At 41.5% G+C, this 24,694-nt stretch overlaps 1 protein-coding gene across 1 annotated transcript in view; it reads left to right on the forward strand.

Annotated features, from left to right (window-relative positions):
* The window catches only part of LOC145397227 (chondroitinase-AC-like), a 129,151-nt gene that overhangs the window by 49,146 nt on the left and 55,311 nt on the right, over nucleotides 1-24,694 (forward strand). Inside the window, exons 8-9 of the mRNA XM_080270424.1 lie at nucleotides 12,410-12,518; nucleotides 21,712-21,868. Of these exons, the coding sequence (XP_080126550.1) occupies nucleotides 12,410-12,518; nucleotides 21,712-21,868 (266 nt within the window). The remainder of the gene's footprint in view (nucleotides 1-12,409; nucleotides 12,519-21,711; nucleotides 21,869-24,694) is intronic.

Consider the following 24,694-nt stretch of genomic DNA (forward strand, 5'->3'; position numbering starts at 1 on the left):
AACCTAAAGGTGAATGTAGGGAAGAGTAAAGTGATGGTCTTTGAGAGAGGTGAAGTTAGTGAATGTACAGCGAGGTTAGATGGTGAGGAATTGGAAAATGTGAGTACGTTTAAGTATTTGGGTAGTGTGATGAGTAAGGATGGAGGTTTGGAGGGTGAAGTGCTTGAAAGGGTACAGCAGGGAAGAAAGGTTGCTGGTTCTTTGAAAGCAGTGATAAGAAACAGGGAAGTGAGCATGGAAGTGAAAAAGTTACTACATGACAGTATTGTGATACCAACTCTAACGTACGGAAGTGAAGCTTGGACATTGTTGGAAGGACACAAGTCAAGAGTGAGAGCAGTGGAAATGAGTTATTTAAGAGAAGCCTGTGGAGTCACGTGGAGAGACAGGCTGACGAAAGAGGATATAAAGGAGCGTTGTGGTGTGGATGTGGATGTGATAGGAAGCGTTATGAGGAACACACTGAGGTGGTTTGGCCATGTGGAGAGGATGGAGGGTGAAAGACTGACGAAGAGAGTGTATGTGAGTGAGGTGGAGGGGGGAAGAGGGAGGGGGAGGCCGAGGATGAGATGGAGGGATGGAGGGAAGGGTGACCACTCCCAACCCTCCAACTATCGTCCAATTGCTTTAACGTCCTGTATTTCAAAAGTTTTCGAGTCAATTCTTAATAAAAAAATTTTAAGGCATCTTTCCTATCACAACCTTCTTTCCGATCGTCAGTATGGGTTCCGTCAGGGACGCTCCACTGGCGATCTTCTCACCTACCTTTCAGATTCCTGGTCATCCTCCTTTCGGGACTTTGGCGAAAGCTTTGCCATTGCACTTGACATCTCAAAGGCTTTCGATCGAGTCTGGCATAAATCTTTAATTTCCAAACTGCCCTCCTACGGTTTCTATCCTTCTATCTGTACCTTCATCGCCAGCTTCCTTTCTGGTCGTTCTATAGCTGCTGTCGTAGACGGCCATCGTTCTTCTCCTAGATCTATCAACAGTGGTGTTCCTCAGGGCTCTGTCCTATCACCAACTCTCTTCCTTTTATTCATCAATGATCTTCTAAGCTGTACATCTAACCCTATCCACTCATACGCTGATGACTCCACCCTTCACCTTTCCATTCGGTTCCCGCAACGCCCATCTCAACAGTTACTTCATGAAACAAGGGATGAGGCTATGGCACACCTAATGTCTGACTTGGCTCATATCTCTGACTGGGGTAAAAATAATATGATTGTCTTTAATGCTTCTAAGACTCAGTTCTTACACCTATCAACCCGACAAAATCTTCCACAGGTATACCCACTAATGTTTAATAATATTCAGATTAATCCTGCATCATCCTTGAACATGCTTGGGGTTTCATTTACTCGGGACTTATCTTGGAAAGATCATATTACATCTCTTGTAAAATCTGCTTCCAAGAGATTGGGTAAAAGCCGACTCCGCTCTTTCTTCACCCCTGCACAATTGTTGACTCTATACAGGGGTTTTATCCGCCCCTGTGTGGAGTACAACTCTCATGTGTGGGGAGGCTCCCCACATACAGCTCTTCTCAATAGGGTGGAGTCAAAGGCTTTTCGTCTCATTAACTCTCCTCCTACTGACTCCCTTCAACCTCTGTCTCTTCGCCGCACTGTTGCATCTTTATCTCTTTTCTATCGCTACTTTAATGGTCACTGCTCCTCTGAACTGTCTGCTTGCATTCCTCCACCTCTACGACGGGCGCGTAGCACCCGTCTGGCAGCAAACTCTCATCCCTTTTCTGTCCAACTCTCTAATGCAAGAGTTAACCGTTACTCCCAGTCTTTCATTCATGCAACAGGTCAGCTCTGGAACTGTCTCCCTCTGTCTGTATTTCCTCCTGCCTATGATCTCCAGTCTTTCAAACGCAGTGTGTCCAGGCATCTCAAAATGATCGGATCTTGAATTTCGCTCTCTATTGTATTTTGTTTTTCTCTTGGAGGGAACTGTTACTGCGGGCTCATGGCCTTTGGTTCCTTCTTCCTCGCATAAAAAAAAAAAAAAATATGAGAGAGGGGTGTGTGAGTTGGGAGCAGGGCAGTGAAATGGTGGGGGACAGGGCGACTTGGAGGCGATTTGTTTGTGGCCACCCGAAACGGGATTGAGGCGTCTGGCAATATATATATATATATATATATATATATATATATATATATATATATATATATATATATATATGCAGCAATCCCTCCACTATCAGACGTAACAGAGCCAAAGGCATGTCCGGAAAGTGGTCCTGTCTGAATAGTGGGCACCAACCTCCTGGACTTGTACTTATGGACCCTAACTCAGAAAAACACCGATACAACTCCCTCCGGACATGCATAGCACCTATTTAAGACCCAAATCAAACCAATAAGGAACATAAAAGACTGAAATAAATGCAAAAGAAGCATAAAATGCGGTTTTTGAGGTAGGTTTATATAATATTAAACATTCTGGGTACTTACAAGTCCATGGCTCCTGGACTGGTAGTTATGGACCCTAACCTAGCCTAACTCAGAAAAATACCTCCCTACTGCACATGCATAGCACCTAAGACACTACATATTCACACCAATAAGGGACATAAAAGAGTGAAATGAGGTGTTTGAGGTAAGTATAGTATGGAAAATACAGTACAGTACAGTATGAAACATTCTGCCTACTTACAGCAAGTCCATGGCCATCTCGATGAATAACCGCCTCCTCTCAGACATTGACAGTAAGAAGGATTTCCTGAAGCACTTGCAGTACACTGTTCATGAAGTCTTGCACTTAACTTAGTCATTCGCACTCAGAAGTCCATTCTCTTCACACTGCCACTCTTGTCTTACTTATGCTTCATTGTAACTTAATAATTGTTGCACTCTGCACTTTAAGTCTTTCCACTCATAGAACCAATTTCAAAACAAATCACAAGTTTATTTACGTTAAATTCAGTCCGAAAATTTTGTCTTTTCAGTCAAATTTCTACTTTCTTTACAATGCTGTATGCACTGTTTTTCTTTCACTGCATAACACTAAATTCCCGTGTGGTCTAGTGTAGAAGTTCTTGCCGTTTAATCACTGTCAGAGTCTGAGAGTATCGTTGGCAGGTGACCTAGGGGTGCGTCGCTGGGTCGTGGTGATGGTGTACCCACTGCAGACGACTCGGAAGATAGACGCAAACTCACGTCGGGCGATGACTCCACCTTGGCTGATGTGCTGGGCTGTGGCTCAGAGCATGAGGGCCTGTCTTGGGGAGGCAACGGAGTGGAGCCAGGGCTGGGCACAGCGGGGGTCACGGGCCTGAAAAAGCTGTCAATCGTTGATTGACGCAAGGAACGACGATTCTGACGATTTATGATGCGCTGCCTGAAAGCACACACTTCCTCCACAAGTCCCAAGGGCCCCATCTCCCTGTCGCAGTCTGGGTGTTCCAGGTAGTCCAGAACGAACTCTAGGTGTTCCCGGAGTGCGCTCAGCTTGGGGATGGCTGGAGTTGTGTTATGCTGAGAGATGTCCACATCATCATCGCCGTCCTCGTCGGAATCTTCAAGCTAGGTACTGACACCTGCAACTGAAGATGCGATCTCGATATCAGACAGGGTCTGATACCCAGGATCGCCCTCATTGTCATCAAACCACACACGCACTTCGTCCACATCAACATCGTTGCCGTGCGCATGTAGACGTGCATGGAAGTTATCCAAGTCGAAACCTAGGAAATTGTGCTTCACATCCGTTCCGAGAAGCAGACGAGACCAACCATTTTCTAGAGTCTTGACAGGGATTTCCTTCCATGCACTGGCCCAGTTGTAAATGGCAGACTTGATGTTGTAGCGGCGAAGATTTCTAAAGTCCGCTGGCCTCACGTGTCCTGTCCCTCCCTGCACTCGTCCTCGTCCTCAAGAACAACCATCACCTCGTCCAGGAACTTCCGTCGGTATAGGTGCTTCATTGCCACGATCACTCCTTGGTCCATTGCTTGGATGAGAGCAGTAATATTAGGCGGCAGAAACATGCACCTAATGCGGCCATTTTCAGCCACCAAGTCCTTGTCGCACGGGTGGGCAGGTGCATTGTCGAGGAGAAGGAGGGGCTTTACCTGGTCACGTGGGATTCCCAGTTTCTCCGTCTGGTAACGTATGACCTTCTTGACGAAATGGCGGTGGAAACAGTCTTTGAAGATGTGGGCTGTGAACCATGCCTTCAAGGAAAGGTACCAGACGACAGGAAGGACATCCATCACCCCATGAACACACCAAGGCTGCTTTGCACGGCCAACAATAACAGGCTTAAGCTGGTGCATGCCATTAGCATGGGCACAACACAAAGTAGAAAGCCATTGCTTGGAGAGCTTGCGGCCAGGTACACGCTTCTCCGTCTCCTTGGCTAGAGTGTTCGTAGGCAAAGAGTGATAGAATAAACCAGTTTCGTCAGCGTTGTAGACTTAACCGAGAGTGAGGCCCTCCCTGTCGATCAAGGCCTTCACCTTGTGCCGAAACTCCTCTACTCCATCCTCGTTAGCATCCAAAGCTTTGCCATGAGACTTACGATTGGTAAGGCCATGCCGTAACTTAAATGCGAAGAGCCAACCCTCGGATCCCTTGAAGTCTTGGGCGTCATGAAGCCTTGCAAACTTTTCAGCAGCAACCTTCAGCTCCGTACCACGTACCATCACACCAGCAGCACGTTGCTTTCGATACCAAATCAACGTGAAGCGGTCGACTTCAGCAAAGTTGGGAGTAAACATCATCTTCCTCTCCACATTGCATTTGCATTTTGACAAGAGGTCAGCCGTGTACTGCATGAGTTTGTCTCGGGATCTCTTGATATCAAACAAAGTAGATCGTGCCAGGTTGAACTCACGGAGGATGCGTGAAGAAGACCATCCCTCATCTACTTTCTCCAATATCTCCCGCTTCTTCTCCAGAGTCAATACCACTCACTTCCTCTTCTCAGGCGGCGGGGCCATCATCACACACGAAGGAGAGGCACGAGAGCAGCAGGAGTGCCTCCACAAAAGCAAGCACGTGGGCAGCCATGACGACGAGTGTTCAATCACAACAAGAGACAGGCAGGAAGTGGGGAGGTTGAAGGGCGCTCTAGCGGACGTTGGAGGAATGATGCACCACAACAAAGTTGTCCCGCGCCGTGCGCGCCAAGTTCAAATTACGGGCGGGAAAAAATCGTGTTTTTTTCGAATTTTTTGCGGTTTTCGGACCATTTTGGGAATATTGGATCCAGGGACGATTATGTCCAGTAAGTGGGGATGTCTGGAAAGTGGGCGCCCGGAAAGTAGAGGGATTACTTTTATATATATATATATATACCCAACATCCGTATTGAATACCTGCTAAGACTGTCTCATACAGGACTGGTGTACTGGTATTAGGGGGGGGGTATTTTTATGACACGTCGGCTGGTTTTCTGGTAGATCGGTAAATTTTGTTATTTATTTTTATTTTTTTTAGAATTTCGATTCCTTAAATTGTTCCCTGTCTCAGCCCGGATTCGATTCTGGATCCATTTGAACTGCAGGCCGCCTCTTACTGATTCAGCCACCGCCGCCCCGATACCTAAAACTAATAATCTATTGGGTGTCCTTTGCTTTTGGACTCTTTATCAGACGCTCAAAGACAGAATCTGCCAGGTTCTTGACTTTTTCTTGAACCAAAAGTGTACCACACCTCACTCACCGCCTCCACCAGGAGAGAGACTGATGAAATGTCGTACTGCCTGAGCTCCTCCTTGATTAATGCCCACAGATTTTTCAATGGGTCTGAAGTCTGGAGAATTATCAGGCCACCTCTGTACCACCTCAACTTCGCAAACTTTCGGCCAGGTAGTGATATCTCTGGCAGTGCATGAAAATGTATGAGTGGCACCTCCCAAAACAGTCGAAAGGTAGTCACACAGCAGTTCCAGGTAGTTGTTCCTGTTCATTTGATTCCTAGGCAAGGCAACAAGTTCTCCTTGCCCATAATACTGTATTTAAAGGCACTCCATACCACCAAACTATCAGGGTGTTTAAAACTCTTTCTGGCATAACGAGGGTCAAGAGGTTCATTAACACGCCCGCGGTACACGTTTCCACTTCGGTTCTCTGTCTCTGTAAACGTTAATTCATCTGACCACAGCACTCATCGCCACTTCTCAATATCCCAACCAGCAGCTGCACAGCATAAACAACCCTACTACGTAACTACCGACGAGTTAAGTGAAGTTAAGTGGAGCTTAGTGAGGAAGCAGCACTCCGATATCCAAAATCACTGTGCATTATGCGGACAACGGTTCTGGACACATCAGGCAATACAGGAGGGATCCTATCTTTCAGTTCATGTGCAGTAATACGTGGGATGACCTCTTGATGACGACAAATAAGATTCTGGATACGTTGCGTTGTCCTGTGAGGACCACTGAACAAGGAGACTGGGTAGGAACAACACAGCTGCAAGAGTCCTTAAAATGTTTGATCAGTGTCTGCAGCTCTCTCTGCTAGTTAACAATTTTTTATATTTCTTTGGATGCTTTCACTTGTGGAGGGAGATGATACTCACTGACTGACCTACAGTGGAGTGGTGGGTCTTACCCATGTTGGAAAGAAAACACCCATAGAATTAACGGGCAACTTTGGAGCAAAACAGGGCAGGAAAATTGAGCACAAGAACGACAATCATCACTCCAATAATGACCAGGGGAAACTGAGCTTTCCCATAATATAATGAAGTGATAACAAATCCCCATACTTCAGTGACTGAGGATGATAACTTCCTCTGGCCCGCCCACGACGAAATAATGGCGGGATGGACAGTGTCGAAAAAAATATATAAATTAATAAAATAATGCTGCGGGAATTAAAGCATGAACCTTTGATCAGTACTGTTTTATATATATATATATATATATATATATATATATATATATATATATATATATATATATATATATATATATATATATATATATATATATATATATATATATATATATATTATATACATATATATATATATATATATATATATATATATATATATATATATATATATATATATATATACATATATATATATATATATATATATATATATATATATATATATATATATATATATATATATATATATATATATTCATTCATTCATTCATTCGTCATCCTACGTTGCCCCATGAGGAGCGTAGGAGCCCGGGGCTAGGCAAGCTGGTCCTGACATTTAAGATGAGAGTGACCAGCCTCACTCAACCCTGAGTAGCATTACGTGAGCAAGAAACCCCAAACATCCCTTGAATATAAACCTATACAGGCTCAATCCGATTAGGGCGCCGTAATTACCCACTAAACCACTAGGTGCCAAAATTTGGTTATATGGTTACCACCCACCTTAGTAAATGGTTTCCTGCTGTACTGGAAACCATTTGAACTGTCACGCAGTGTAGAGTCACCCACGGGCAGAAGGAAGAGGAAAGAGTGAAGGAAAGAAAGACAGAAGAGGAAGCGTAAAGTCACCCGTAGGCAGAAGGACGAGGAAAGAATGAAGGAAACAGACAGAAGAGGATGGAAGGAATGAAGGATGGAGGAGAGGAAAGCGCAGACACCTGAGAGCAGCACTACATCGAGTGAGTGGATGGTGTGCGCCCCCACCTACCACATTCATATATATATATATATATATATATATATATATATATATATATATATATATATATATATATATATGAACTGAACTGATTGCCAGACGCCATGTATCCCAAACGGGGTGGCCAAGAGCTTAGAGTTAACTGTTTTACAGGGAGAGGGCACTAATCCTCCACCAACCCCACTTGACACGTAGGGAAAACGTTATGCCAACAGCATCTGGTGTTCCCAGGCGGTCACCCATCCATATATATATATATATATATATATATATATATATATATATATATATATATATATATATATATATATGCATGTGTATGTGTGTGTGTGTGTGTGTGTGTGTGTGTGTGTGTGTACGTCTTTTTGTATATTTCGAATGCCTCAATTAGGACTACTGGGACTTGGGAATAGTCAGTGAAGCCTTTGCCCAGAGTCGGACAAATTAAAAGAAAAAGAAAAAAAAAGTAGGTTTTCCTTTAGATAAATCTCATTGAAAAATACTGCTTCTGCATTTATGATCTTCACATACCTTAAACATTCCTGAAGGCAGACTACTGCTCCTGGTTTAACACTACCATACTTCTACCGAACGGTACTAGTAAAACAAGCAGAGAAGGTTATTTCTTGGATTATCGACATCTACTGTACATGCTATGTACATTATCAGGTGACTAAGAGCAAAGGCACAATGAGCGTGTCTATATACACTTGATGTGGGTCAGGAAATCGGGTAAAGAACCATTAAGAAATGAGGTGAGGGGAAGATTATGTGGAGGGGGAGATTGTAGCCAACCATTAGGAGTCGGGGGAATATAAGGGATGTCATCATTCCGCCCCACACTTCGTATTGGGAAGGAATGGTTGGTCTGATGGGATGATCTTGAATTCTCAACTGTTTCATTCTGAGGGCCCCTATCCTCTATGACGAGGGCTTCTAATATATGTAGGCGTCGTACACTTGGAGCCTGCCCATTATATCTCCGACCATATTTGAATTGTGGCAGTGTCTTTTAGGGGTTCTTAGAAGTACCAATCAGCAGGTAAAGTGTTATTCCTCTCAGAAGTTTGGTGGTTGAATATCTTATGTATGAAAAGGGGAGGGACTCACAGTTCCTAACTGAGCAGTATATTCATACACAAGATGACTCTCCTGCAGGTCTGATGTTTGTTCCGTTGGGTTGTTTTTTCAAAAGTAGGTTAGAAGCCTTCTTGTTTTGAAAATACTTGCCCTTATGTAGCACTGGACAGAATTTTTGCGGTGGTAAATTTGCAGCTGATGTAGTCTTCCTTAACATTTTTATTTGGCAGTGGTATTTAAGAGAAATATAGCCTATATTAAAATTCGGTACATTTCATTCGCGAATGCAAGCTATTAATCACCCCCATCTTAAATCTCGCGGCCAACTGCCTAGCCCCGGGCTCCTACGCTCCTCATGGGACAATGTAGGATTGGATGATGGATGGATGGATGGATAAAAGTTCCCTTAAAATGTACTGTTTCTGTAAATTATTGCTTTTGTAATTTTATTGTAGCACTTGCACTAAAAACAATGTTCAAAGCGGTGCCACCGTAAACACTTAGCATGAGTATGGGTACCGTAAACAATCATGTACTTCAATATTCTCCGTGTCTCTTTTGTCACAACTTCAACCAACCTTAGTGCCTTGCCCAACAGTTAATGATCCACCTGGTGAACAAGTCTGCATATTTTCCATCATTAATGACCTAGAGTAGCTTGTACAGCACCCTACGCATATCCCTGACCGCCTTGGAGAGAGATCCAACATACTTGACCTCTTCCTTACAACTAATCCTTTTACTTACACTGTCAATCTTTTCTCTCCGTTGGGCTCCCGACCACAACCTAATTACCTTAACCTGTCCTATCGCTCTGGTACGGCCTGTGGACCCTCCAAAGAAACGTCGACTGTGGCACTTTGGAGCTGCGGATTGGGAGGCCCTCAGGCAGTACTTCTTTGATTTTCCCTACAGTGATTGTTCCTTCCGTGGCCCGGAGCCATCTGAGTGTGCCTTGCGCATTACGGACGTTATTCTCTCAAGCATGGAAGCATACACTCCCTTCTCATACCCTATGACTAATGCAAAAAAGCCTCGGTTTAATCGTGCTTGTTCTAATGCTGTCCGCAACAAGGAGAGGGCCTGTATAAGGTACTAGAGCCAACCCACCCCTGAATCACATCTTATGTTTCTACCTGGAATTGTGATAAGTCTGTTCTTCATTCTGCCAAAAATATTTCATCCGTACTAAATGCTCTCAACTCTTCAACTCGAATTCTTCCCACTCCTTCCGGCACCTTGCCAAAAACCTTTCTAACAACTTTACCTCATCATCCTTCCCCCCTCTCATCTACTCTGATGGCTCTGTAGCTATTTCTTCTACTGATAAAGCAGATCTCTTTGCTCAGACTTTCTCCTTTAATTCCATCTTAGACGATTTCAATGCTGTTCCTCCATCACTTCCCCCCTCCGACTTCCTCATGACTGACATTAAAATTTCTTCAGCTGATGTATTTTCTGCCATCACTGGCCTCAATACTAACAAGGCATATGGACCTGGTGGAGTCCCTCCTGTTGTCCACAAGAACTGTGCTTCTGTGCTTACACCCTGCCTAGGTGTCTTTCTCTTTCAACTTGTACTTTTCCTTCTGGCTGGAGGTTTGCTCTCATTCACCCAGTCCCAAAGAAGGTTGACCATTCCCAACCCTCTAACTATCATCAAATTGCTTTCACATCCTGCGTCTCAAAAGTTCTCAAGGCTATTCTTAACAGAAAAATTTTAAAGCATCTTTCCTGTCACAACCTTCTTTCTGATCATCAGCATAGGTTCCGTCAGGGACGCTCCACTGGCGATCTTCTCACCTACCTTTCAGACTCCTCGTCATCCTCCTTATGGAGCTTTGGTGAAAGCTTTGTCATTGCACTTGACATCTCAAAGGCTTTCGATCGAGTCAGGTATAAATCTTTAATTTTCAAACTGCCCTTTTACGGTTTCTATCCTTCTATCTGTGCCTTCAACTACAGCTTCCTTTCTGGTCGTTCTATAACTGCTGTTGTAGACGACCATCGTTCTTCTCCTAGATCTATCAACACTGGTGTCCCTCTGGGTTCTGTCGTATCACCAACTCTCTTCCTTTTATTCATCAATGATCTTCTAAGCTGTACATCTAACCCTATCAAATCGTACACTGATGATTCCACCTTCCACCTTTCCATTCATTTCCCGCAAGGTCCATTTCAGCAGTTACTTCACCAAACAAGGGATGAGGCTTTGGCACACTTAATATCTGACTTGGCTCGTATCTCTGACTGGGATAAAAATAATATTGTTTTTATTTATGCATCAAAGACTCAGTTTTTACACCTATCAACCCGACACAATCTTCTACAGGAGTACCCATTACTGTTCAGTAATATCCAACTCAATCCTGCATCATCTTTGAACATGCTTGGGGTTTCATTCACTCGGGATTTATCTTGGAAAGACTATACTACATCTCTTGTAAAATCTGCTTCCAAGAGATTAGGTGTGCTAAGCCGTCTCCGTACCTTCTTTACTCCTGCACAGTTGTTGACTTTGTTCACGGGTTTTATTCGCCCTTGTGTAGAGTACAGCTCTCATGTGTGGGGAGGCTCCCCACATACAGCTATTCTCAATAGGGTGGAGTCAAAGGCTTTTCGTCTCATTAATTTTCCTCCTCTTACTGGCTCCTTTCAGCCTCTGTCTCTTTGCCGCACTGTTGCATCTTTATCTCTTTTCTATCGTTACTTCCATGGTCACTGCTCCTCTGAACTGTCTGCTTGCATCCTTCCACCTCTACGACGGGCGCGTAGCACCCGTTTAGCAGTAAACTCTCATCCCTTTTCTGTCCAACTCTCCCAGACCTTCATTTACGCAAAAGGTCACCTTTGGAACTCTATCCCTCTGTCTGTATTTTCTACTTCCTATGATCTCCAGTCTTTCAAACGCAGTGTGTCCAGGCATCTTGAAATGAACAGATCTTTAATTTGGCTCTGTTTTGTACTGTTTTTATTTTTCTTGGAAGTAACTGTTATGCGGGCACCTAACCTTTGGTTCTTTCTTCCTCGCATTAAAAAAAAAAAAAATACCAGTACCTATCTTATGTTTCTTTAACCTTGCTTTACACAAAAATACCTCCTATGGCAAAGGCCAAGCCAATTGCTTATAAATGCTCTAGTACCGAACCCTTTCATTAGCATATTGTATTTTAAATGCCAGACATCAGCATTCGAGCTTCCATGAATTAGGAAACCTCTTATACTCACCATTCCTGTGATAAGTGCATAGCTAATAGAACGGGGTTTGACAAGATGGCGTTTGAAAATCTGTCTCCATTTTCTAGTACCTCTTCTGTTCTAAGACATTATCTGTTAATTCTGCGAATCATAACTCTGTGTTGAGCAATGTCAGTCTTCTTGCCCTCCCCCCATTAGACACACACACACACACACACACACACACACACACACACACACACACACACACACACACACACACACACACACACACACACACACGCGCGCGCGCGTCCTAAGCCATTGTCTAACACTTTCGTACATTAAAACACGGGATGAACAGTGTAATCCATCGTTTGAACCCATTACACACACACACAAACACACACACACACACACACACACACACACACACACACACACACACACACACACACACACACACTTTGAGCATATAGTAGTCCTACTTTATAAGAGTAAATCTACTGGTCACCCCTGCAATATCACAGACACGACGGCTGCTTGCACCAACACTGCCCACGTCGTAATACGGAAAGCGGCGACCAAAAGTACCTGGGCCTCATCTACAACGGCAGCTATGGCAAAGAGATGCTCAAGGTACCAGTTGGAGTCCAGAAATTTTTTGTATGATTTTATTTTTCCTCGTCCTGCCACATAAATTCTATATGTTCCTTGTCTTCTTTTCTGACTCTCTTCTATGGCAATTATTTCTCTGTCTGTCTCTCTCTCTCTCTCTCTCTCTCTCTCTCTCTGTCATTATTTATTGCAATTATGAAAAAAAGATCAGAGGAACAGTTTCATTCACTGACTTTCCAGTACACATTTTTTTTTATTTCATTCATAATTTTCTCCTTTCGGGTTTCTCTGTGTTTCTTTTCTCTTCGTTTACCTATCTCCTGTATGTGAACAACTTCAGCTACGAAAAAAAATCGAGTCATGAGTTCAAACTCACTCAGTTAGATGCATTAATATTTGGTCTTATTTCAAATCTGCACTTTTTCTTTCATGTTCCCTCTCTGTTTTTATTCCATATCTATCTATCCATCCATCTATCTATCTATCTATCTAAGATGGATAGATAGGCAGGTAGGTAGATATCAGTGGGCACGCGTCCCTGGGTGGTGGACAAGGGTTGTCCTTGCAGATGTACGAGTTACTTTCTCAGACAGCGAAGGACCATGGGATCACCTAGCGATATATACGGTTCCACTGAATAAAGTGGCACAAAAATTGTATGTCACCAGAAACTATGTGGCAGGGAGCCGAGATTATTTTCCACAATCCTCCCAACCAAATATGAATTCTACTGTTAATGATTTCACAGGCGTTCCTGTTGGATCATCGTCTATTGAAGGTCCAACCGCACTGCCTTCATCGAAAGTGACTGAATTAGAAAATATTTGTTGGGAAATTGTAGGTGTGATTGAGATCCACAGAAAATAAAATTTAAATCAGAAAGACAGCAACCACCAATTTCACTACAGAAGAAGGCAAATAAAAGTTAGTGGTGCAGGATTTCTAATGAACAAAAATCTCGCTAAGAACATTATTTAATTCAGTAGAGTATGTGAAAGAGTACCATGGACTGTAATTAGACTAAGCAAAGGATACATCGTGAAACTAATTCAAGTATATGCACCGACTTCTAAAAGCTCAGATGAAGAAATTGAAACATTGTATAATGACATCTCACAGATTTTGGAAGAAGAAAGACCAGATATCCTATACTCATAGGAGACTTCAATGCAAAAGTTGCCAAATCGAAAAATGGAGAAGCATGTATGGGAAAATTCGGAGTGGGAGAAAGGAATCCAGAAGTGAAATGGTATATTTTGCAGAAAAATATAAGATGCAAATAATGAACACATTCTTCCACGGAAAAACGAGAAGAAAATGGACCTGGAGAAGCCCAAATCGAGAAACAGAGAATGAAATCGACTTCATCATAGCAGATAAGAATAATATGATCACAAATGTCACAGTTATCAACAAAACAAATATCGGAATTGACCATAGAATGGTGGGTTGGACAGTCAGTTTCAATTTCAGAAATTATTGATTATAAAAAATAAATAGATATGCCCAACAAAATTGAGCAAAAACAGAGCAGCCTTTCAGTTTGAAATAATGAACAGATCCAGGCTTCAAGTTATGCTAAGTATGACATTGATGAGGTGAATGACAGACTAACAAAGGTGCTATGAGAATCAGCAGAGGTAGTAGGAAAAGATAGTTCAACCAAAGCCTACAAGTGTTCTATAATGGCCCTCGAACTCATGAAACGATGAAAAGAGATGAAAGTTAAAGCAAAGATATGTGAAATAGAAAGAGCGGAAATAAATAAGCTTATGAACAAGAACAAGGGAGAAGAAAAAGTAAGACAAACATGGATCAGATAAAAGAAACCATCAAAAAAAGAAAAAGCCTGAAACAGGTCTGACGTAAAATGGCACAAAGAAAGCAATAAATTATATTAGCTACTAGACGACAAAAATGAAGTCATTAAATGTAGATATAGGATGACAAAGAGCTGTATGCATCAAAGATAACAGTACCAATAGATAACTTTTCAGTTGACACAAGAGAAATACCAGAGGTATCACCAGACGAAGTAAACATTCCTCTTAACCCCTCAGTGACCCTGCTGTCGGAAATTAATGTGCCCCCCTGGCAGGTGCCAGGACTTTTTTTTTTTTTTTTTTTTTTCAAGTTTCGAAACTCGATTTTTTCTTCATCAACGTGAAGGAAGTCATCTGGCGCATCTGGCATTATAATTTATGGCTTCCAAAACCCATCCTGTGAATCGTAATGAATGGCAGAAAATATTGCAAAATTACTGCGGACATGGTAAAAACTATGGAAATGCGTGAACTAAGAAATATGCTTATTTCTGCCCCCCCAAAAAAAATCCTTGTTGCTAAAATGGTTTGGAATGACAAGAAATATGTAATACGAATAAAATCAGCACATAATATGGGAAGTTTTATAAAAAGAATAATTATGATTCCCCCCTCATTTTTTTTTATGTTTATTCTGTTTATGCAATTATGGAATTAGTTTTGCAATCTGGATGTAGTGTGTGTCTAAAGAGAGGCGAAAGATGCTATTTTTAGTCTGCTACCAGATAAGGGTGCTGTTGTGTGTGCATAGGCTGAACCAGTCACTGCCAAAATCGATAGGATCCAATATTAGCACCTCACACTAAGGAATTAGCGTGAAGGGCAGGAAAGGTTTTACATCCATATATTCACAACGCATACACCTCATAATGTTGATGAAATGCTTGTGCAAAACAAGAAATATGTAAACTGAAGAAATTCAGTACATAATACAGTAGTATGTGTACTTATAAATACAAATATAGTTATGAATATTTTCCCTTTATTTTTGTAATGGTTATTCCTAATTGAATTTAAAAAAAATCTTTGTGGTTTAGCGCTTGTGGAAAGAGAGGAGAGGGATGTTATTTTTAGTCTGGCTCAGGATAATTGGTGCAGCTGTATGTGTTTAGGGACAACCCTCTCTATCACCAAACAATAAGAGCAGCGATTAGCATTGTGGGCTAGAAAAGGAGGGGTAAGAGATGGTGAAATTGTAATTTGTAGTTGTAAGTACGGTACATTTAACACAGAATATGAATATTTTTCCAGGAAAAAAAGAGGAAAACAATCCAATAAAACAAACAATGACAAAAGTAAAATGAGTAAAGGTAAAAAACCACTCACTTTTTACCCCTGTATGATTGTGGGTTGTACAATGGGCAGAGTGAGCAAGGCAAGGGATGTTTATCTCTCTTCCCTCCCTTCTAAGGTAAAAAACAAACACTGATAACCAGTCACACTCTGGGAAACACACTTTCTTTTTTTTCTTGACTTGCTTTCTTATTCTTCCTTACACTAACACTTGCAGGAAGCATTAGATGGACATCCACTCATGACTAATTCACAAGATGTACTGACTGCCTGAGTGGTTTGGAGGGTAAAGTAGGTCAATGTCAACATCTCCCAGACCTTCGTTCCCTTCCCCAAATTGTTCATAGGTTTTGACAGATCGTGCCACATCGACGGCCACACGTCATTCGACGACAGCGGCCATTAACAAGTTCAAAGTAGGAAAAGGGGGAATACCCAAGGAGATGATGGAATAATAGCAGAGTTACTGTCGGATTCAAGAGTAGAAGTACAAAATAGGCCCACCCACTAATGTAAGCAGTGTACAAAGAATAAGAAAAGTCCCAAAACGCGGTGTAATGCAATAGTTACTTTGCTTTATCAAAAAAGTGACTCAAAAGATCTTGGTAAATATCTGCCCATTAGCTTATTACCAGTTATATACAAACACTTCATTAGTTCTTACAAACACAATAACAACAAGTTTGGAAGAAACCAACTTCCTTAACACGCAGGATTCCGAAGCTGGTATTCGACTACTGATCGCCTGCACAAAATGATTCAACTAACTGAGAAGACTACAGCATATAATAAACCACTGTGTTTAGGTTCTTTTCACAGTGAAGGGACTTTCAGCCCTGTGGAACACATAGTTGTAATAAATTCATTATAGGAACAAGGAGAAAATGAGAACATTGCAAAACTGCTTGAAAAAATATATATAAAAAGGTATCTGCTACAGTTAAATTACATACAGACTCAAAAAAATAGATGGAGAAGAACATGCATCAGGGAGATGCAATTTCACCGAAGTTATCAATTTACAGCATGCCTAGAAAGTATTATCAGAAGGCTCGACTGGGAGAACAAAGTAATAGGCAAAACAAAGATGGAAAAAAAAAAAACTAAACCATTTACGATTTGCAGAGGACATTGTCCTAATCTCAGAAACAGCACAGACATTGCAAGAAATGTTAAATAACCTAAACAGTGAAAGTCTCAAAGCATGTCTACAGTGGTATAAAACTAATGTTTAATCCAAATACACCAAAGAGCGTCATTAGAATAAGCGGAGAAATTCATGAAGAAGTAGAGGAGTACACTTACTTGGGGCAAATAATAAAACTACCAACAAACCTTGACAGTGAAATAAATAGATGCATTTCAATTATATGGAATGCTTTGGGAAACAAAGAGGAAATTAATCATGAAGAGTAGCTTGCCGATATGTATGAAATGAAAGGTATATAACGACTGTATAATCCCAACAGTGATGTATGGTTATGAGACGTGAAAAATTACAAAATCAATGGAAAATTTACTGAATCATTCTCAAAGAGCAACTGCAAGGTCAGCATCGGGAAAATCTTTAAGAGACAGGAAAAGAAACTCAGTATTGGGAATATCTTTAAGAGACAGGAAAATATCAACTTGGGTGAGAGTGCAGACTAAAGTCAATGGCATTATAGAAGTTATAAAAGAACAGAAATGGAAGTGGACAGGCCATGCTACAACAATATGGGATAACCAATGGAGCAAGAGGCTGACTGACTGGACTTCAAGTGACTGTAAGTGTGGCAGAAAAGGGCGAGACAGGAGGTGGAGAGATAAAACAGAGAACTATGCAGGGAAAACGTGGGACAGATTGGCTTTGTCAAGGAATTTATGGAAAAGTTGGGGGAGGTGTGGAGTAGACTGTAGCACCAGTCGAACAGGGCAGTACTCCCGAGGTTGATGGCAAGCTGGTGATAGGGAGAGCTGGAGCTCCCGTTTCACCAGCCCTCAGGACTTGATCCTGATCATCTCCCTTTTCTGAACATTTTCAGTGCATTCATTTACACAGAGAGTAGGCCAGCATGCTCTCATAATACCTCTACCTTCAACTGTCTACACCACACTACATGCACATAACACATCACACCTTCTATTCACATCTTTAGTAATGGCCGCTGCAATCTTACTGTCAAATGAGGTGGTACCTCGGATTGCCACCACCGGCAGGGTAGGGCTGGAGGCACAGGGTCCTCCCGGTCGCCATCAAGTGACTGTGCCTGCAGCGACTGTTGCTATTTCCGGGAATGCTCGTCGGCGAAGAGGTGACGGTGTGGCCTTATTCTTTACCAACATCCGCGGCCTTACCACAAATTTAAACTCAGTTCATTTTTTCCTTCAGTCCATATCCTCTTTGGCCCTTTTCCTCACAGAACCACAAATCTCACCCTCTACCGATTTATCTCCATTTTGTTTTCCCGGTTACCATCTCCTTACAAACTTTCGTAACAAGGGCGGCACCTGTTGTTATATCAAATCCCAATATGCAGTTGACACTATTTTAACTTCACTTCATCCAGTTTTGATTACTCATTATATAAATCAAATTGCCAAAACATTACCAAATATATCTGTGTAGTTTATCGTTCCCCCAATGCTTCTTCGGAACCCAGTGTATTTGATTCCATATCCACTCAGTTGAGTAACCTTGACCTTGCCCTTGGCAATGAAATTACCATTTTGGGTGATTTTAACATACACAATGTTGAATGGTTATTGCATTCTGCCCGGACTGACGACGCTGGTCTAGAGTGCGAGCTGTTTGCGGAATCGTTTAATCTCACCCAGTTGGTAAAGCAACCAACCAGAATACCTGATAATCCTGACCATAATGCCCATCTCTTGGATTTATTCTTGACAAATAATCCAGATCAATACAGGATAGAGGTACTGTCACCACTTGGATCCTCTGACCACAATCTCATCAAAGCCTCATTAGTTAACCCTCCTACACCTCCCCATTCTGAACCTGTCAGGGTGACCCGATGGCACTTTGACAGGGCAGACTGGGATGGATTTAGAAATTATCTTGCTGATGTTCCATGGCAGTCTTTCTTCTCTAGTAATCCCAATTCTACCCAGTCCCACATTTGCGACTTAATACAAGCTGGTATGGATTTATTCATACCAAGTCAACAATTCACTAAAAGATCAAACTCTCCAAAATGGTTTGATGGCAATTGTGCCAGAGCAACAGCCCAAAAGTCATTAGCATATAACTCTTACTTAAAATCAAAAACATCTGAATCACTCTCCCAATTTAAAATTGCTAGAAATCATGCAAAAGCTGTATTAAATCTATCTAAATCAAACTTTCTTCAAAAGCAAGCATCAAAACTACTTAACAACCCTAATGACAATAGAATATTCTGGTCAACTCTTAATTCTTTCAATAATAACTTTAACAAGTCATCTTCCATTCCCCCACTAAAATCTTCAGATGGCAATATTACAAATGACCCACGTGGGAAAGCAGATATCTTTGCTAGTACCTTTGCCAGAAATTCTACCATAGATGATACCAGCCAGAATGTCTCAGTACTGGAACTTGACTCTCCCGAAATTGCCCCACTTAAAATACAGACAAGATACGTAAAATCCATCCTAGACAATTTACCTACCAACAAAGCTCCAGGCCCAGATGGAATTCCGCCAATTGTTTTGAAAAAGTGTTCCCCTGAACTTGCCTCTGTCCTAGCTAAATTATTCAGACTATGCATACGTACTTCTTTATTCCCAAATTCATGGAAAGAAGCCAATATCCACCCAGTTCCGAAGAAAGGGAGTTCGTCTGACCCCTCCAATTACAGACCAATAGCTGTCACATCTTCTCTTGGTAAGGTATTTGAAACTTTAATTAATAAGCATATTGTTAAACATCTTGAATCCAACAACTTAATTAGTGATAGACAATACGGTTTTCGCCACGAAAGATCCACCATTGACATACTCAATCTCTTAACTCATACCATCCATCAATCAATTGATCTTTTTGGAGAAACTCATGCAGTAGCTCTTGATATCTCTAAAGCTTTCGACAGAGTATGGCACCGTTCCCTGCTGTCCAAACTTCCTTGCTATGGACTAACGTCTTTTGTTCCTTTGATTTCTTCTTATCTTAGTGACAGGAAAATAAGAGTAAAAGTAGATGATGTGTATTCGAATTTCCACTCATATATATATATATATATATATATATATATATATATATATATATAAATATCTAAATATCTATCTATCTATCTATATCTATCTATCTATCTATCTATCTATCTATCTATATATATATATATATGCAGTAGAATGCATAGGGTACCGCCATGAAACCGGACAGAGTTGAGTGCCCATTTACCTGTAGTTTTTATTGCATATCTTCCTCCATCTTTTCATAACTTATTGCCCTTATCATTTTTAATATCGGTCTGTCATGTACTGTAACGAAATTCGCAGACTCAGTCTTGGCATGTGCTCAGATCCAAACAAATATGAAATCGTAATGCAGTTTTACTTTATTACACTATCTCTCTTGCTTTCTTTCTCATTCCCCCTCCCCTCCTAATCAATCTGTCATGTACAGTGAAAACTTTGGTGGAGGGATGATCAAGTTTCAGTCTGGAATCTGTTATGGAATAGTTATTTTCTCTGTTATTCTTTTTATGTGTGACACATTTTAACATATTTTATATATAAGAGCAACTACAGGAAGAGAAAATTTAAAGGAGATATTCAAATCCACAAATAATAATTGGAGCAAGAAAAATTAGAATTAAGTGGTTTATGAGGGGGATGACTCTTTGCTATTGATACACAACTGCCATTCTTTTGAAGCAACTGGAATAAAATCGTATATGAGTAAGGCTTTGTTTTGTCATAAACTATTATATGTAGATCATTATATACTATATGACAGGTGAAATCCCAAATGTGGGTGAATGTGGTTGCCTTTGCTTATTTTCCGATACTACCACACCGGAGTGGGTAACGACAGCTTATCAGAAGTATATTAGGGTGTCCTGGGATATAACTTTTGGGGGTGATTTACTGACTTCTCGACTGTTATGAAAGTACAGTTATTGATGGCCTTACGGGTTAATCCGGGGTCCATATGAGCAGTAGTAACCATAAGTCTGAAATGGGTGTGAACTGAATCCACATTAATAATGAAAAAAGAAAAAAAAATCCAGAATCACCTAATAAACTTATGCAGGAGGTCCTTCGACCTCCTCTATAATCTTGATTTTTTGCAAAGCATCTCCAGCAAGCTACAGGTGACATTTCAGACTTTCCTGGCATATTGTGAATGGCAGCGAACGCTCTTTGTGATCAGTGTTACAACTATCTCATATACACGGGGGGAGTGATAATGGTACACGCCTTCCAGCGTTTAGTCAGAATCAAATCGTATGTCATTACGAAGATTTTTCTTTCCCCTAATCAGTCGTTGCCAGGGCTTTCAGTCAGTCACTAATATTTCAACATCCCATGCTCATTCAGCCTTCTCACCACAAGTATTTTCTTTCTGTTTAAGGAAGATTGGTAAGAACTTATTCTAATGATAAGAAATAAGCAGAATAAAACAATCCAGTAAATGAATATATTGTATGAAATTGGTTTCTTAGTCAATTTCAAGCATGTCTCATTTTCTCAAGCACCTACAGAGTCAGGCAGATCGGCTTATCTGTCACAAGGGGTTAGGATCATCATCAACTCCCAGCCTAATGCATATAGCTTATTCTGTTATAATCCACTTTATCACCGTGCTGTTCAACTATTGCATTCTCCGCCCCAACACACGAAGGACTATCTTCATCGGTACACAAACCAGGGCCATACTCGTCCCTAACTCCTCTCTTTATTCCACTTTACATGACTAGTGAAAGCTTCAGATAAGTAACTGGGTTCACGCCTCACCCACCACTCTGTTTATGTGTTCATCTGAGTGTGTGTGTGTGTGTGTGTGTGTGTGTGTGTGTGTGTGTGTGTGTGTTAATGATACTATGCCTCTATATTTCATCCTCACCACTACCATACTTCAACCAGTCTCTCCCTTTATATCTCTCTACACACAGCACCTCTCCCTGTTGTTCACATGGTTTACCAACACCAGTGAGGACTTTGATGATGAGACCATCGAGGGCCTCTTCAGTGCCTACCTTGAGTGCAACCAGTGGCTCTTCAGGTGGCACACTTTCGAGCCCACGTCTACAGGACGATTCATCACCGGAGGTATGTGTGTGTGTGTGTGTGTGTGTGTGTGTGTGTGTGTGTGTGTGTGAGAGAGAGAGAGAGAGAGAGAGAGAGAGAGGGAGAGAGAGAGAGAGATTTAGCAGTTGAACTGAATGAACACTATGTATTTGTTCCAAAGATAATAGTTTTCTTTATTATAAATATGTTTTCTTTTTTTATACAAGAAAGAAAATACCAAAGGCCAGAAGCTCGTAAGATTGTTCCCTGCAAAGAAAAACACAAAGTATCACAGAATCAAATTCAAGACCTGTTCATTTCGAGATACCTGAACACACTGCATCTGAATGACCGGATAGGCTGCAAGAAATACAGACAGAGGAAGACAGTTCTAGAGTTGATTTGTTGCATACATGAAGGACTTGGAGTAACGGATAAATCTTACTCTAGAGAGTTGGACAGTAAAGGGGTAAAAATTGTTGCTAGACGTGGTGGAGGGTTGCAAGCTGACAGTTTAAAGGAGCAGTGACCATTGAAGTAGCGATAGAAAATAGATAAAAATGCAACAGTGCGGCGAAGAGGCAAAGGTTGAAGGGAACCAGTAAGAGGAGGAGAGTTAATGAGACGAAAAGCCTTTCACTACACCTCGTTGAGATGAGCTGTGTGGGGAGCCTCCCAGCACATGAGAGTTGTACTCTACACACGGTCGAATAAAACCCGTGCATAAAGTCAACAACTGCGCAGAGGTAGAGAAGGCATGGAGTTGGCCCTGGAAGATGATTTTACCAAAGAGTTAATATGATATTTCCAAAATTAATTCCGAGAGAATGAAACCCGAAGTATGATTAACGATGATCCAGGATTGAGTTGGATATTGTTAAAAATTAAAGGATACTCCTACGGAATATTTTCACAGGTTGAAAAATGTACGAGATGATTACTTGAGACATTAAAAACAACAAGATTACTTTTACCCCAGTCAGAGATATAAGCATGCATTTCCTTGTATCCTGTGTTCAGTAACATTTTCTTAATTCTTATCTCATTCGTGCTAACGGAGTTGGAAAGGCTAGTGATATATATATATATATATATATATATATATATATATATATATATATATATATATATATATATATATATAAATAATCATCATCATCAGCCTTTTGAGTATCCACTACAGGACCGGCCTATCCCGACCGAAACTGGGACGATACAGCCAATGTATCTCTACCAAGTGGCTTAGGCTGTCTAGTAGAGATTGTATGTAAGGTGAGAAGTGCTTGTAAGTGTAATTGTAGTGTTGAAGTGGCATTGGATATGTGTGTAGTCTGTGAACCAAGTGTAATTGCCCATGCAAGCCGACTGGGTGCAAGCATATTTTATAGTAAGCGACACTGGTTCAACCACAACACCCCTTGTAGCCTCCAATGAAGTACGTGGCCGGGTGAACACTCCCAAAGTTTCTTACCCTGGCGGGGCGCGAACCCTGGCTCGCCCGTGTATGAAAACGAACACTCTACCACTGTACCACAGAGACTCATATATATATAGTCAGATGTCTTAATCTTATAAGGGGTGGCCACAAACAAATCGCCTCCATGTCGCCCTGTTCCCAGCCATTTCACAGAACTGCTGCCAGCTAACACACAACTCTCTCATATACCACTCCACTCCGTCCCTCCATCCCATCCTCGGCCTCCCCCTCCCTCTCCATCCCTCCACCTCACTCACATACACTCTTCTTATCAATCTCTCACTCTCCATCCTCTCCACATGGCCAAACCACATTAATGTGTTTCTCCTAACGCTTCCTATCACATCTACATCCACATCACGCTGCCCCTTCACTTCATCATTTGTCAGCCTGTCTCTCCATGTGACCCCACATGCTCCTCTCAAACAACTCAGTTCCACTGCTCTCACTCTTGACTTCTGTCCCTCCAACAATGTCCAAGCTTCACTTCCATACCTGAGAGTTGGTATCACAATACTGCTGTGTAGTAGCTTTTTCACTACCATGCTCACTTTCCTGTTTCTTCTCACTGCTTTCAAGATTCCAGGAACCTTTCTTCCCTGCTGCACCCTTTCAAGCACTTCACCCCCTAAATTTCCATCCTTACTCATCACACTACCCAAGTACTTAAATGCACTCACATTCTCCATTTCCTCCCCATCCAACCTCACTGTACATTCACTAACTTCACCTCTCTCGAATACCATAACTTTACTCCTCACTACATTCACTTTTAGATTCCGTTTCTTACACACTCTCCCAAACTCATCCACCAAGCCTTGCACCTCCCCTTCATCTTCATTTAACAACACAGTATCATCTGCAAACAACAGTACAGGGAGTTTCCAAACACTGCCCTCTCTCACTAGGACCACTCCAACATCCACTGCCCTACCTTGTATCTCTTTTATAACCCCATCCATATACAGATTGAACAACCATGGAGACATGACACATCCTTGTTTCAATCCAACCTTCAAATAGAAAAATTCACTCAGATCACTATCCACACGCACTGCAGCCCTGGCACCCTCATACATACTCTTCACAACATTCAACAACTTCCCATCTAATCCATATATTCTTAATACGTTCCGCAATCCTTGTCTGTCCACCCTGTCAAATGCTTTCTCCAAATCCATGAAGGCTGCATACAACTTCTTTCCCATTTCTAGAAACTTTTCCACTAAAGATCTAAGAACGAATATCAGATCTACACAACCTCTTCCCGTCCTAAAACCTCCCTGTTCTTCTCCAACTAATTCCTCTGTTATTTCCCTAACTCTGTCAATAAGTATCCTACCATATACCTTTCCTATTACAGTAAGTAGGCAAATGTCCCTATGATTACC

Source organism: Coenobita brevimanus, chromosome 40 (genome assembly GCF_032717465.1).
Source record: "Coenobita brevimanus isolate Jiangsu-jjx chromosome 40, ASM3271746v2, whole genome shotgun sequence".
Lineage (NCBI taxonomy): Eukaryota > Metazoa > Arthropoda > Malacostraca > Decapoda > Coenobitidae > Coenobita > Coenobita brevimanus.